Source organism: Pseudophryne corroboree, chromosome 1 (assembly GCF_028390025.1).
Source record: "Pseudophryne corroboree isolate aPseCor3 chromosome 1, aPseCor3.hap2, whole genome shotgun sequence".
Lineage (NCBI taxonomy): Eukaryota > Metazoa > Chordata > Amphibia > Anura > Myobatrachidae > Pseudophryne > Pseudophryne corroboree.
Genome location: NC_086444.1, coordinates 362,535,326 through 362,551,432, shown reverse-complemented (window position 1 = coordinate 362,551,432; position 16,107 = coordinate 362,535,326). Strand labels below are relative to the sequence as shown.

The 16,107-nt window shown below is 45.9% G+C and overlaps 1 protein-coding gene across 4 annotated transcripts in view; it reads left to right on the top strand.

Moving 5' to 3' along the window:
- The window catches only part of LOC135070944 (tRNA (32-2'-O)-methyltransferase regulator THADA-like), a 181,482-nt gene that overhangs the window by 123,624 nt on the left and 41,751 nt on the right, over window positions 1-16,107 (top strand). For all 4 annotated transcript variants that reach the window (XM_063964801.1, XM_063964802.1, XM_063964800.1 and 1 more), the window contains 3 exons: window positions 1,791-1,900; window positions 7,900-8,057; window positions 15,616-15,758. In XM_063964801.1, coding sequence (XP_063820871.1) covers window positions 1,791-1,900; window positions 7,900-8,057; window positions 15,616-15,758 — 411 coding nt within the window. The remainder of the gene's footprint in view (window positions 1-1,790; window positions 1,901-7,899; window positions 8,058-15,615; window positions 15,759-16,107) is intronic.

The following is a 16,107-nucleotide window of genomic DNA, read 5'->3' as shown; positions in this document are numbered from 1 at the left end:
TTAGCCCCTCCACCAACCCTGGGCCGCACTCCCTCAGTGCAGACAGCCTGCCTCGGGTACACTCCTCGTCTCTATCCACCTCCTCCATTTTTAAAGCATTGCCCGCCATAGCACAGTATCAGGAGAGAAGCTTGGGCTCCTGTCTCCCCGTATACCTCGCTTCTAGTGGGCAAGTTATATTTTTAGCTCCTTCCTGCTACTAGGGCTGGATTGTTGAGCAGTATTGTCCCTATGTTTTCTGTGCATCAAGTGGTTCTGTGTGCTTGTGAGTGTTGTTATGTGTTTGTGTGCCTGTGTGTGTCCTGCTGCTGATACTGGTCACACTAAGGATACCCCAAATCAGTCAGTGCTATCTATCTATCTATCTATCTATCTATCTATCTATCTATCTATCTATCTATCTATCTATCTATCTATCTATCTATCTATCTATCTACAACCCCACTTATTGTATATTGGAGCCGTTTGCCACTCTTTGTACTCCCCTGTCATTACACATCACTGCTTCAGCTTATGTGTGTGAGGACACTCTTGGATTGCATGTACAATGTCTTCCAAGAAAAAAAGCTCCTAATTAGGTGGGTGCTCCTGTACCGCACACTTGTAGAACCTGCGCTAACATACTTTATCCACAGAACACAGACCACAGTGGCGTCTGTGTCCATTGCTTTACAGCCTGCACTGCAGGAGACACCTTAAACTGCTGCATCCAGTCAGGAACCGGCTTGGGCTTCAGTGTTGACAGAGTTATTCTCTCAGTTAATTGACAAGCTTGCAGCTCCCAGCTACTCCTGCTAGTCAAGCTACCGATGCACTCCCGGTTACAAACATTTTGCTTGCCTAGCTGTCTTCCATAGGTCCATCGTGGATGCAGTCGTTTACACAGTCCCTGCAGGAATTGGAGGATGTGTCAGCATCTCTCCAGCAGATGCTAGACAGGAATAGTACATCCAAGCACATGCCTTCCAGAAGATAGAGCTCTAAGCCACTATCTTGTGGCGATTCAGACTCCGAGTTTTCCTCGGTGCATGAGGCTAGCGTCTCAGTCACCACTGATGTGGAGACTTTCTCTGTGCCTGAGGATGCTGTGTCACAGGTAGATGTTGAGATGCTGATCAGAGTAGTTTGATCAGTACTCCAGGTTGAGGACGCCGAACAGACTCCTAGGTCCAAGGCCTTGGTATTCAAGCATCAGAAGAGGGTGACAAATGAGTTCCCCTCTTCGGTGCAGCTGGTGGTCCTCCTTGTGGTGGCATGGGCTCACCCTAATAGGCGCTTTCAGTTGTCTAAGCGCATTGTGTTATTTCTACCCGTTACCAGTTGCAGAGCGAGCCAACCTCCAGTTGGTGCGCACATGTATGCTAGCTTATAAAATAGCATCATTGGGGTTGGGTATGTGTGACCGGTGGTCACAATACCGACGGCATTTAGATTCCCGGCGGGGGGGGACGGACGAGCGTAACAAAGCCCCTCACTGTGCCCACCACGCTGCGGGCTCGGTGGCGAGCTGTGCTCGCCACAGGTTCTATTCCCGCTCTATGGGTGTCGTAGACACCCACGAGTGGGAATAGTCCCTGTTGGCCGGCATGCCAACCATCGGAATAGTGAGGGTCCGGGATGTAGGTGCTAGATCTCCTGACCGCCAGTCACATAACTACATCCCCTTCATTGTATTCACTCTTGTGTGAGGGATGGTGTGAAATTTGTATATTGGATTTGTCCAACAAACAATTCCTGCATGTCAGAATCCAACCTTTAGTCACAGTAGCTGTCCTGTTTTTTTCTTACAGAGGACATGTGTCTCCTGCTGAACCTTGTTAAACAGAAAGGATGCTGGGATTTTCTATGCGCTCACACGATGCAGGTTCTATTGGGATGTATACAGGATAGCACTAATGAGGTAAATCCTGACTCATCTGCAGTATGTAATTCTACATAAAGGAAACATTTTGTTTTACCAATTGTTACATTGTTGTCAACTTTATTTACCTGGAATTAACGGATTGCCTTTAATGTCTGATATATGCATAAAACTGCATGTCCTTATTTTTTGAATGCTTAGGCTCACATATGGAACTAATGCAGATATGCTTCACCAATTGGATTGATTTTTAAGTTTAGGCTCAGAAATGATGGGACATGCCAAACCAGTACATAGCGCCAACAGGTTAGGAGCAAGAAGATTGACAGCAGTCGAAAGTTACAATGGCCAGGAGCGGATAAGACACTGCATCTTGCAGAGGAGGTGTTATCCAGTTGTATCGTGATGGTCAGATGACAGTAAGCTGAGAAAAGGAGAGCAGGAGAGGTGTTATGTAGTTGTATCATGATTGTCAGGTTGACATAGTTGTGACGTCAGGCTACACTAGACTGATAAAAGAAAAGTAGAGGAGGTATAACCTAGTTATATTGTGATGATCACATTATTTACAATAGACTGAGGGAAGTAGAGCAGTGGAGGTGTATCCCAGTTTTATCATGACGTTCTGGTGACAATAGAATGAGAAAAAAAGAGCAGTGGAGGTGTAATCTAGTTGTATCGTGACAGTCAGATGACAATAAACCGAGGAAAGGAGAACAAGGCAGCTGTTACCCAGTTGTACTGTGATGGGCAGATTGCAAAAGACAGAGGAAAGGAGAGCAGGGGATGTGTAATCTAGTTATATTGTGACAGTCAGATGACAATAGCTCGAGGAAAGGAGAGCAGGGGAGGTGTAACCCAATTGTATTGTGTCAGTCAGATGGCAATATGCTGAGGAAAAGCAGTTAAGGGAAGTATATTCCAGTGGAGCTGTGATGGACAGATGGCAGTGTGCTGAGGAAAAGAGAGCAAAGGACATCTGTGATGATGTCATGAAATCACTATTTGGTTCAAACCTCAAAAGACTGCCAGAAGCTCTATAGTGGCAATAGTGGAATAGGAAAGCTTGGGCTATAAACTCATCAACAAGGTGCTTGTGAATGGTTATCCTAAGGTGATTCCCCCAGCTACTGAAGTTCTTCCTGTCATTGTGCTGAGGAATCTGGAGTTGAATGTCATAATTCTTCTCACCTTATTAGAAAATTCCTATGCTGCTAAGAGATGATATCAACATTATTACTGATTCTGCTCTTTTCTTTTTCATCCACTAGGGGTCACTGGAGTACTCTTGGGATATGGACGGCTTAGCAGAAACAAAGGCACTGAATATTTAAATTTAGAACTCTCCACCCCTCCATATCCCAGAGTACCTCAGTGTACGACCTCAGTGTTTTTTCTGTGCTAACAGCACTAACAATGGCTTGTGGGAAGTTCCCACACTTTGTGGAAGATTTTATTAATTTTTAATTTTTACTTTTAACAATTACAAGACCAGAAGTTGTTTGGTCCTAAATTTGACAAAATTGCCTCCTCCGATATTAGAAATACTCGGGTCCGGCGGTTAAAGCCTTTAGACTTCAGTCTTTTCAAGACTGTGGTACAAAAAGCAGTCACGCCTTGTAACGCCAGTGGCTTGACGGGCTCTCAGCCTATCTCGCATTTCCAATTGTGGAAACGTGCCTTTACACGTTACATTGGCCGGGTTTCCAGCCATCCACTCAAAATAAGGCATTTTGGCAGGTTGCCATTCAGTCTCTGCTGGTTTCAGCAGGTCTTATTTCCTTAAAAGACAAGACTGCCTCGGTCGCTTGATCTCCAGAATGCGTATTTACCCATTCCGGTTTGGTCACCTCATCACAGGTTGTTGCGGTTTGCAATACGCCACTACCATTAACCGTTTCAGGTTCTACCGGTTGCCCTCTTGTCAGTGCCTCCGGTATTCACCAAAGTGATGTTTGTGATAATACCTCATCTCAGATCCCTGGCAGTGACAATCGTTCCATTCTAAGACGATCTACTCATAATAGCTCTGTTTCAACAAATGCTCCTCCTACTTGCGCTGCTAACATACACCACGGTTGCAGTGTCAAGTTCAACGATTTCAATTCCGTCTCAACGATTTCAATTCCTAGGTATGATTACACATACAGACAAACAATTTGGAAGCTGCTCAATCATACCTGGAGATAATTATATATCAGGTGCTGGAAGGGGGAGGGGTCATAGACAGACAAACAAAGAGGAGGAAGGGGGGTGCAAATCCCCACCCCCAAATTCCCTTCCGCACACTGAAAATTACCTGTAACCATCCCTGAATCTATCTGGTAATAAAATTCAGAGAATTTGTCACAAATGTTTGCAAACACATGTTTAAGCTGCTGGCCACTTCACGGCTTCTCTGATACAGCAGTCCTAACTTTTTAATTTGGGGGTGGGGATTTGCACCCCCCTTCCTCCTCTTTGTTTGTCTGTCTATGACCCCTCCCCCTTCCAGCACCTGATATATAATTATCTCCAGGTATGATTGAGCAGCTTCCAAATTGTTTGTCTGCTTGTGAGCATGAGGCATTGAATGGGAGCAGCATTTGGAAGGCATGCTGTTCCTTGTAGTGCCAATGGGAGATCCTGGGGGTGGCTCCCTGGTAAGTTAGCTCTCTGTCTGGAAATGTTTTAGTATTGACCTTTATCATGAGGCGTACTGTGACAAATTACATGGCCCAATGTGGGCACTGCTATTAAGTAGTTAGGACTGCTGTATCAGAGAAGCCGTGAAGTGGCCAGCAGCTTAAACATGTGTTTGCAAACATTTGTGACAAATTCTCTGAATTTTATTACCAGATAGATTCAGGGATGGTTACAGGTAATTTTCAGTGTGCGGAAGGGAATTTGGGGGTGGGGATTTGCACCCCCCTTCCTCCTCTTTGTTTGTTATGATTACACATACGGTAACTCAAAGATTTACCTACTACACCAGAAAGTACAAATTATACGCCATCTGGTACAAATTAGTGCTCAAGAACACTATCGGTACATTGGTGTATTCGTCTATTAGAAACAATGATGGCCTTTCGAGGCGCTTCAGGTCGGAGGTTTTCACTCGCGGTTCCCACAGGGGGGCGAGGGTGTCTCTACTCTGGGCGAGAGTCTCAAAGGTTGGGGAGTTGTAGTTTCAAACAGGGTTTCTAAACGGATCATGACTGATTGCTGTCTATAATGTCCTGGAACTCCGTGCAATTTACTATGCACTACATGCTTCGAACTCAGACTGTCCAAGTGCAGTCACACAACGCGACGGCAGTCGCAGGCCCAACAAACAGGGAGGAACGAGAAGCCGCATGGCAATGCGGGAAGTAGCTCGATTCCTCAATTGCCCAGGATACCACAAGGTGATATTGTTGACTGGGTTCATTCCGGGAGTGGACATCTGTTAGACAGATGATCTCAGCCGTTGGGGTTTTTCATCCAGGAGACTGGGCATTAAATCCAGAGGTGTTTCACATGTTGGTCCACAGGTGGGGTTACCCTCAGGTGGACAGGATGGCATCTCGCCACAATTACAAACGCTCAGTATGTGTACAGAACGACAGATCACAAGGGCAGTGGCGGTGGAGGCTCTCACATTCGCGTGGTCGTACAGCCTCGTGTATCTGGGTCCACCGTTTTCCGCTGCTCTCTCCGTTGCTAAAACGGATCATAAGACAGTTCGTCACAGTCATACTAGTGATATCTCATGGGTTTCGGAGAGCTTGCTTCTTGCATCTCCAAGGAATACTCGCACACGATCCTTGGCCGCTCATACTACGTCCAACCTGTTACAACAGGGACTGTTCTTTTACCCCTATTTACCGCGGCTGCGGTTGACGGGGTGGTTGTTGAGACCGTCCTCTTAAGGAAAGAAAGAGGGCATTACAGTATCGGTTATACCAACCATGTTACGAGCTAGGAAGCCGGTTACGGCAGCTCATTATTACAGAATTTGGCGTGCCTATATAGGTTGGTGTGAAGCTCGGAAGTTTCCGACATCATCTTTTAAGTTACCCGTATTCTGTTATTTTACAGACGGTGTGGGATGGAGAACTGCGTTTATCTACACTGAGGGTGCAGGTATCTGTGTTGTCAATTTATTTTCAACGACGATTGGCTCTATTGCCGTCGGTACACACCTTTCTACGGGGTGTCTTCAGAGTGCAGCCTCCATTTATCCCACCTACAGCGCCATGCGACTTGAAGCTGGGTTCAGATTTCTTACAGTTTTCATGTTTTGAACCCTTACAACAAGTGGGAATTAAGTTTCTCACTTGGAAAACGTTTTTTCTTCTAGCCTTAGCTTCGGCAAGGCGTTTTTCAAATTTGGGGGCCTTGTATTGCAAGCCACCGTATTTGGGTTTCCTGATGACAGAGCGGAACTTCGGACGAATTCCGATTTCTTACCAAAGCTAGTGTCATATTTCACATGTGTTGACAGCACAGTCTAGAATTCTGAATGTGGTACGCGCATTACGCGTTTATATGTCCCGAACGTCTACAGTTCGTAATACGGATACGTTGTTTGTTCTCTATGATGCTGCCAAGTGGGGTTAGCCAGCTTCTCAGCAGACATTATCCAATTGTATAAAACTGACTACACGTCAGGCTTACATTAAGGCTAAGTTACAGTCGCCTACGTCAGTAATAGCTCATTCCACAGGTTCTGTGGGAACGTCATGACCAGCTGGTCGTGGAGCTTCTATGACGCGGCTACATGGTCTTCAGTGCACACGTTTGTGCGCGTTTACAAGTTTGAAACGTTTGCGGCATCAGCATCTAGCTTTGGCCGCCTACTGTTACAGGTGTCAAACAGCTCTCCCGCCCACGAGGGAAGCTTTGGTACGTCCCAAGAGTACTCCAGTGACCCCTAGTGGATGAAAAAGAAAATAGGATTTTGGTACTTACCAGGTAAATCCTTTTCTTTGAATCCATAGGGGGCACTGGACGCCCACCCAGAGCAGTTTTACCTGGGTTGTATTAAGCTCAGAGGAGCTTATGGTAACACATTTTCACCGATTGGTTCAAATTATAAAGTTCTATCGGTTATGGTGTCAACTGTTTAGTTGTCAGTAACGTTATGTGTCAACTTTGTTGTTGTCCGTTATGTTATAGGAATTCTCCATTGTCAACCTCTCTATAGTTCCTGTTCGCTCAGTAAAAAACACTGAGGTCGTACACTGAGGTACTCTGGGATATGGAGGGGTGGAGAGTTCTAAATTTAAATATTCAGTGCCTTTGTTTCTGCTAAGCCGTCCATATCCCAAGAGTACTCCAGTGCCCCCTATGGATTCAAAGAAAAGGATTTACCTGGTAAGTACCAAAATCCTATTTTCTTCATGCCAACTGCTTTAAACCTCTTTCCATCCCTAGATAACAAATGCATGCCCATGTTCATTTCTTAAGACTAGATTTAGAACAAAGGGCCTGATTCAGAGGTTTGCGCAGTTGGCCGATGTTTTGTGTACTGCGCATGCGTCGTAATTAATTATCAGTGATGGTCGCAGAGACGATTTGGACACAGTTGGATTCATTGTCAGTGTGCATTTATGGGAAGTATAGGGAGAGTGGCTAGTTAAACATAGGCGCGTCGTGAGTGTTTCATGGGTGTGTCGCAGGCATCGACTGTTTATGCAGTTGCAATGGCCCCATCAGCATTCTCAGCAATTATGGGGTTGTTCAGACATTTGATGGTGCGATCGATGTGCGTCTGGTGGTGCCGATGTTGCGTCTTTTTACACAAGCGGTGTATTAGAGATGCTGCCAGTGGGCAGCGGCTGCGGCGTCAGCGCATTTTTGCAGTACTGCTGCATACAAAAACAGAATATGTGTCCGCCTGAATCAGGCACAAAGCCTTTTAGTTTCAGGTAGAGCAACAGATTGCTGTCGTTAAGAAGGATAGATTAATTAGTCTATTCCCTGCATCAGTTATATTGCTTAATATTCTTGTGATGTCCATATATAAAAATGTGTAATTGCAATTTCTACTTGTTGCCTTTATCGATTACATACAGATCCGAGAGATGGCTTCTGATTTGTTGGCTCGCTTTTTCCTGCCTGCTCCACAGTCAGTGACCAGCATGCTGTTCGAGCTAGGACAGAAGTCTCTCTGCAATCCTCGCGTACCGCTGGCAGAAGCTGGCGCTGTCCTAATGAAGACTTTGCTGCTAAGGTATGTAAAAGTAAAGGGATATATGGTTTGACATAAATCATTTAAGGGTTGTTTAATAAAAAGAAAATTGTTATATAAAACTCTTCAAAGTTAATAAGAGGTAAATAAAAACAAATAGTGACCCCATTTGCCCGAGAGAGTGATTGTAAAACAGCCTGACCCAGTTGCAGGGTTGAGCTGCCCCAAGTTGGCTTCCTTTATGCAGTTTATCTGCCTGCAAACACTGGTAGCTCATCAGCTGGGTCAGTCTATTTTATAAGCACTGGTGTTTTATTTGTGTCATTGCAATCATGCATTGTGCACAAGAGACTGTGCAGACTGTAACTAAATACCAGTACATAACCCGGTAACAGCTTCTCTGTAAGGCCAGTGTCACACTACTCAGAAAAATGCTGATTTTCACATCCTCACCACATTTAGCAACACATACGCTCAAATGTAATCCTCCGCGAGTTGCAGGCAGTGGCAAGCCTCAAGACTTAAGGGGCATGCACACTAGGCGATCAGCTTCAGGAGCGACATCGCCTAATGTGACCCCTCCCTTGCCGGACCGCCCGACGTGGGCATACACACTGTGCGATATCGCACAGTGACGTCATGCCGCGTCCGTCCTGAACATGCAGCATCTGACGATAGCCTCAGGTTGAGCTGCATGCACAGCCGACGGAGGGGGTCGCCAATAACTCCCGTGACCGCGCATCGGCCGTCGTCTGCAGCACACACAGTAGGCAATATAGTAAGCGATATCGCTCAGGATCGTAAAAATTAGTGATATCGCTTACTATATCACCTAGTTGTGTACGGGCCTTTAGAGTACCAATTATTTTTAAACCCCAAACTAGTTTTCATTTTAAAATGTGGTGACCTGTCACAGATGAGCACTTCGGAGAATACGGACAGTGAGAGCTGAATGTGGGAGCTGCGGTGTGGACAGAATACAGCTTTTCCCATTTTAGGGGTTTTCTAATTTGGGTTCAGAAATGCTAATGTCAGACAAGTTTAGTATTCTATGTAATGTGTTGTGAGCAGCACTTGCTAGATGGTTTGTCCAGAATGAAATGGTCCTGTGCAGAGCAAATCCAGGGGTTCCCCCGCAAAGGAATAGTCTCTGTTACCTGAACCTGCAGCTCTTTGCTCTGGCAGACTAAGGGGGAGATGTATTATAACAGCACGGATCGTCTTACTCCGGGCTGGGTCCTCTGGTCATGGGTGAATTCTCGCTATTCATGCAAGATTTCCTGTGCAGCCCGGAGCCAGCAGCCACCGCAGCCAGGGATAGCGCTGTCCCTGGCTGTATTCTATGGGTAACGCCACCTGCAGCTGTCGAAATCGATAGCTGCAGGTGACGGAATGGTCAGTGCCACTAACCGTTCATACATTGTTCTACATATTGGGTACGATATACAGGGCAATGTATGAACAGGTAGCAGTGTCTTACAGATAGCAGCACAGCTAATGACAGGAGCTGTTGGTGAGTGTTGTTACATCTATGCCTAAGTCTGGACAATGAGCAGCATCCTGTGCAATCCAACATGCTACTTCAGGTAATGGGCCTGATGCAGAGGGTGCAGTCACTTGTATGTGCAGCTGTGATTTTGCTGGCAGGATACTTGTGAGTATATGCTAATAGCTCAGCTGCCATCTTGTGCACAGACGTTCCCACTGCCGATGTCTCATCCGCCACTCACATACATAAGTGGGAACATCGATCACACCATCGGACCTCTGAGCATTCCTATGCTGTCTCAGGCTGAGCGTTTCTCCTAAGACACCTGTTTCTTTTACAGCTGCAAACAAATTTGCATAGACTTACTAGGGAACACTCCAGCGTTTTTCCAGCCACCCCCTGTTACCTCCCCCAAACACTGACAGTGTGTGTGCAGTGCGGGCTTGGCACATGCACAGTGGGGAAAAAACGATCCGCCACATCCGATGTCAACATTGTGTGCACCTCTGAATCAGGCCCAATGGGAGGCGTTTCCTGCGCCACTTTGCTGTATGGGAGGGGATAAAAGAGGTTGTACAAAAGTGGGCAACACTTTTTTTATTTTTTATTAATTCAACAATTTTTATTAGATTTTTTATAGAAATACAAGAACAGGGAAGACCTTCATGATACAGACATACCAAAAACCGGAGAGAAACCGGTATAGTTACAATAATCCATCGTAAGGTGCTTTTAAGCCACATCAGTGAGACAACAGATACATAGTCGGTACTTGTAGGCTTGAGTAAGAGGTAAAGGATAAACAATCTTAACCTACATGAGGTCTAGGAAATGATGAAAACATTACCGACGTGCGTCTTAGCATAAGAAATCACCATATACCTAAGGCTAAGCATACAATTCTACCTGAGGATTCACAGGACATCAGTATACCCGAGAGGTCAGTAAAGAAGACAGACAGGAGGGGGGGGGGGGGGGAACAAATGGGGAAAACAATACAAGTATAATCATATCATGAATGAGTAGCGGCCAAAGAAGTCCTAAGTAAAAATATTAAAGAAGTAATTCAGGCATGTTTAGCCATTCTAACCAAAGAGAAGGTTAAGTACCCATATGGCATCAGACTAAACATACAGCATGGGGTATTAAAATAAATATAAATGCATTTCCTAAGAAAACAGCAGGGGGTCCCAAAGGAACAGTACATGGGCCTAGGTTGTCAAGAGGCCCTATCAATTTGTCTATATAGATACCACGTTGTGGTCTCAAAAAGTTTATAGATGAACGACTGTACATCCGGGTCTAGAGTATCAATATACCTCTCCCACTTCTTGGCAAACCGCCTAACCCCCAATTCAATATCAGGAAGAGTAGCACGCCTCTCAAAATAAATAATCCGGAGGGTTATGTGTTTCACAGCCATCAAAGAAGGGGTAGACGGTTTGATCCAATTATTAAGAATTTGTTTCTTGGCAATTGTCAGGATAACAGAGAGTACCGGAACAATGTCTCTATCTTCAGGCCCAAGAGACCACTCCCTAAAATCAAGTAGCAAACAAGCCCTCGGGCGTTTTATTAACCGTAAGTTAAATACTGTGTTAAGATAAGCGACCACCTTGTACCAAAACTTAGATATTTTCCGGCAAGACCACATATTGTGGTACAAGGTGGCACTCTGCGCAGTACATTTGATGCAACAGCCAGTGTCGTCTGGGACCATGTGTGCCCTCTGATTAGGCGCTATATATGCCCTTTGGAGCGTCTTCAAGTGAACCTCTTGCAAAGAGGCAGAGTATAAGAACCTAAAAGTGTGTAAAATGTTATCTAACAATTCAGCGCACGATCCCATATTGGGGATATCTCTGGCCCATGAAGACAACGCGGAATCCCAGAGCCGGTCTCTATATGAGACCCTAAAGGTGTTTCTGAAGTAACTAAGATGGTAAGGACAATCTTTAGTAAGCACCATTAAGGTGCGCAGCGGGTCTGTGGTAGCCTCAGAAATCATTGGGTGAGACTGGGATTGAGCAAAGTGTCTAGCCTGTAGGTACATAAAAAATTCCCGGTGGAAAATACCAAATTTTATCTGGATATCAGAGAAAGAAAGCACTGCGTTGCCTCCTGGGTCGTATATGTCTCTAATAGCTGCGATCCCCTTTTCTCTCCAACTCAAAAAATGTGCGTTATCAAGGCCAGGAAGGAAACATGGGTTACCCCAAAACGTAGTGTGAAGAGAGGTGTCAGGTTTTCTCTGGGCTTTAGTGTGAGTGGCCTGCCATGCTCGATATGTATGCCAAAATAGAATATTATGTTTTATCTCAGATGGGAGATGGGAGTTTGGGGTGTGTAAGAGTGCAGCAGGGGAGAAAGGATGGAATACGGCCAGTTCAAGTGGCAAGTTCGTAAATACTGATCTGCCCCAAAGCCAGTCTGTGATATACCGGTACATCGCTGCTCTACTAAATAGAACAGGATCCGGGATTCCCATACCTCCCTCTTCACGTAATAGCTGTAACCTAGCGTAGGGGACTCTTGGTCGTTTACCTGCCCATAGAAATCTAGTGAAACACTGTTTAAGAAAAAGGACATCTTTCTCAACAAGGGCAATAGGGAGCATAAGAAGAAAATAAGCAATCTTGGGAAAAACAACAGAATTTAATAACTTCTGCGCGACCCATAAGAGACAAGGGCAGAGACGCCCAGTCTGTAAGGATTTTAGACACCTTGGACAAAATAGGACCAAAATTAACCGCATATAGATGTGGGAGGGAAGTAGGGATCTGAACTCCTAAATATCTAAGACTATCTCGAGCCACTGGGAATCGGGACAGGACCGGGTATAATGGAAAGAGGGAAGAGTCTCCTGAAAGGAGGAGAAGCTCGGATTTAGATATATTAATTTTGTATCCCGCAAAGGAACCAAATTGTTCAATCAGGGAGACAATCGCAGGGATGGACGTATCAGGCTGAGAAATAAATAGAAGCATGTCGTCAGCATACAGTGATAATTTTACCATGGTGTCCATTATTTTTATGCCTGTAAATCTGGGAGAATTTCTCAGGGAAACAGCTAGGGGTTCTAAAGCTAAGGCAAATAATAAAGGTGACAAGGGGCAGCCCAGACGTGTGCCACTCTGGATAAGAAAAAGGGATGAGAGGATACCATTCTCCAAAACTTGAGTGGAGGGAGATTCATATAATCGGGAAATAAGAGAGACAAAGTCCTCAGATGCACCAAAGCGGTGAAGCGTTTCATACAGATGGTCCCAGGTGACCAGGTCGAACGCCTTTTCGGCATCAAGTGTGGGCAACACTTTTACGCTGCCTTTGTTGTCAGAGCAGTTCCATTTGCTCAGGAGAAAAGTATTCTTTTTGAATTGGAAGATGCCATAAGTTTGCAGAGCTGTATTAGATCAGCAGGTCTGGTGCGGAGCAGGTATAGGCAGCCAATGACAAGACATGCTTCCTTGATGTTCCATGAGCACAAGTTCCGTTATCCCACAAGCCTAGCTAGTATAGTAGATGAGACAGTCACCACCTCTTCCTCCTCACTTGCGGGGGCTCAGGCATCGGCCACCTCTGCTCTTGTAATTTGTTGAGATTTCTTTCCTTGCCATGAATTCCCATACTTAGAAGCCAGCAGCATCCAACTTTCATTTATATACTGATCAGGTCTCCTACTGGACAGATAGGAAATGCATTGTCCTAGGGATTTCTATCCGTATGCATCACATGACTGATATCAGGCAGGCAAATACAGTCACATGATCATTTGTATTTCCTGCATAAAAGAGAGTTAGTGACATCCAGATAAGTTCTGCAGAGCATCCCCATGATATCAACCTATGATATTGCAGTTTAAACTGTTATTCCAGTATCTAGTTTATTCTAAATAATAAAGTTGTAATAAAAATTTAACGTTTAGGTAACGTCAACCCTATTTCTATTTGGACCTTAATTCTTTGTAAGGATATACATATGCCTATCCCTAGCATGTTTAAATAGCTCAACTGTCTTATCCTCTACCACATCTAATGAGAGGCTATTCCAATTTTCACTACCCTTTCTGTGAAGTCATTTTTCCTAAAAGTTCCCCTGAACCTACCTCCCTGATGAGTTAGATGTGTATCTTACTGGTGTAGAACTGCAAGTCTCAGTGTGCCAAGTCCTGCAGCTTCTCAGTCAAGAGAGTAACATCAATAGAGTAACTTGCTGTTGGTCTTGCCTCCTGTGCTCTTGCTGTTGGTCTTGCCTCCTGTGCTCTTGCTGTTGGTCTTGCCTCCTGTGCTCTTGCTGTTGATCTTGCCTCCTGTGCTCTTGCTGTTGGTCTTGCCTCCTGGGCTCTGTGGGCTTGAGTTGGGAGGGGGGGGGGGGGGGGGGGCTGCCTCCTTTGATCTGTGGGTGCTTTCTGTGGCTGGAAAAAGCCTCTTATGCTCTGTGGTGTGGGAGTGTCTCCTGTGGCTTGGGGAAGCCTCCTATGATCTGTGGCTGTGGCTGCCTCATGGGCTCTGTGGGTTGTTAGGCCTTCTTTGGCTGGGGGAGGGCCCAACTGCAAACTCTTTGGCGGGGGGGGGGGGGGGGGGGTCTACCGTGCTCTCTTTGGCTGAGGAGCCCCCAACTGTGCTCTCTTTGGCTGGGGTAGCCCCAACTGTGCTCTCTTTGAGTGAGGCAGCCCCAAACTGTGCTCTCTTTGGCTGGGGCATCCCCAACTGTGCTTTCTTTGGTTGGAGGCCCCCAGCTGTGCTTTCTCTGACTGGGGGCCCGACTGCACACTCTTTATCTGGGGGGCCCCAATGGCACACTCTTGCTGAGGGGGACCTCAACTGCACTCTCTTTTGCAGAGGGGGACCCCAACTGCACTCTCTTTTGCTGAGGGAGACCCCCAAATATGCTCTCTTTAGGGGGGCTCAGCTGTGCTCTCTGTGTCTGAGGGAATGGCCCAACTGTGCTCTCTTTGGCTGAGCCCCCCCCCCCCCAACTGTGCCCTTTTTGGCTGGGGAGACCCCTAACTGTGCTCTCTTTGGCTGAGGGTGCCCCCCAACTGTGCTCTCTTTGGTTGGGGTTCGCCAACTGTGCTCTCTTTGGTTGGGGGACCGCCAACTGTGCTCTCTTTGGCTGGGGGACCGCCAACTGTGCTCTCTTTGGCTGGGGGACTGCCCAACTGTCCTCTCTTTGGCTGGGGGACTGCCCAACTGTCCTCTCTTTGGCTGGGGGACTGCCCAACTGTGCTCTCTTTGGCTGGGGGACTGCCCAACTGTGCTCTCTTTGGCTGGAGAACCACCCAACTGTGGTCTCTCTGGCTGGGGGACTGCCCAACTGTGCTCTCTTTGATGTGGGGAGGGGGGGCAACTGTGTTCTTTTGGCTGTGTTGGTCCCCAATTGTGCTCTCTTTGGCTGGGGTGGGGGCGCAACTGTCCTCTCTTTAGCTGGGGGGGGGGGGGGCAACTGTGCTCTCTTGGTTGGGATGCCCAAGTTTGCTCTCTATGGTGGGTAATTGTGCTCCTTTTAGCTAAGACTACCCCCAGCTGGGATGATTGGCAATCTTTTGGGGAAATGGGGAAATAAAACATGTAAAAAAAATACCAGTTTGCCGATCCCGATCGTTCTCGGTCAGGATTGGGGAATCTGGATTTTTAAACATGTCTTATATTCCTGATTCCCCAACCAAGCCATTGGAGGATCAGGAAATTGCCCCAATATATCTGTGATGTATGTGGGCCTTTAGATAGATAAATTGCTACCTCCAGTGTATGCTACAGTATAGACCCCTTCATTATTTTACCAACTTATATCTCTTTTAAGCTGGCCATACACTAGGATGTTATCGGGTGCGAATACACGATTTTGATGCCTCGATTGCTGCATCATGTGATTACGATGCGATGCGCGGTCCCATTCGATGGATTGTTCGATCAGCGTCATTTGAGTGAATACGATGGGTCGTAAGATTGTATGCACATCGTGTGCCAGGAAGCTCCCAGGGAGTTTGAGGGAAATCGTGAGACGACTCGGATCGGATGCTGGTTGTCCTAATGTATGGCCAGCATTAGAAAAAAGAGAATGGGAGTACAGCATGCATTATCTATTAATCTTATATGTCCTCTGTCAAAGGCCGGATGAATCCATTCTATTGGCAGGAGATGTACCTTTGTCTGCACTGGGCCTTCTAACGTATCTTACTAGGATGCTTCAGGATCACTACTACTGTGCACAGGAGAACCTTCTAGTGGCAGCAAGCACAAAACCCATGCATGGTAAGCTCACTATATAAACAATGGAGATAAAATGCAAATACTGTATGATAGTTGGTTTTATGCATAGGGAAATCCAAGTAAGGCATACAGGGGCTTGTTTGTGGTAAATCAATGTGAAGAGGCTCATTCAATTCCTTTTCAATGAACTGTATTGAATAATTGATAAAGAAGCGTTATAATATAATACTACCAAAAGAAACCTCTATGTGCCTGGAACAAACAAGATAAGATTTGCTTGGGTACACTAAGAAATGAATAAGCAATTCTTAGAGATCTGGTCACAGAGCTATAAACAATCACTGGTCTTGAAGGGGTTAAACCAGTGGTTCCCAAACTGTCTGCCTAGGCA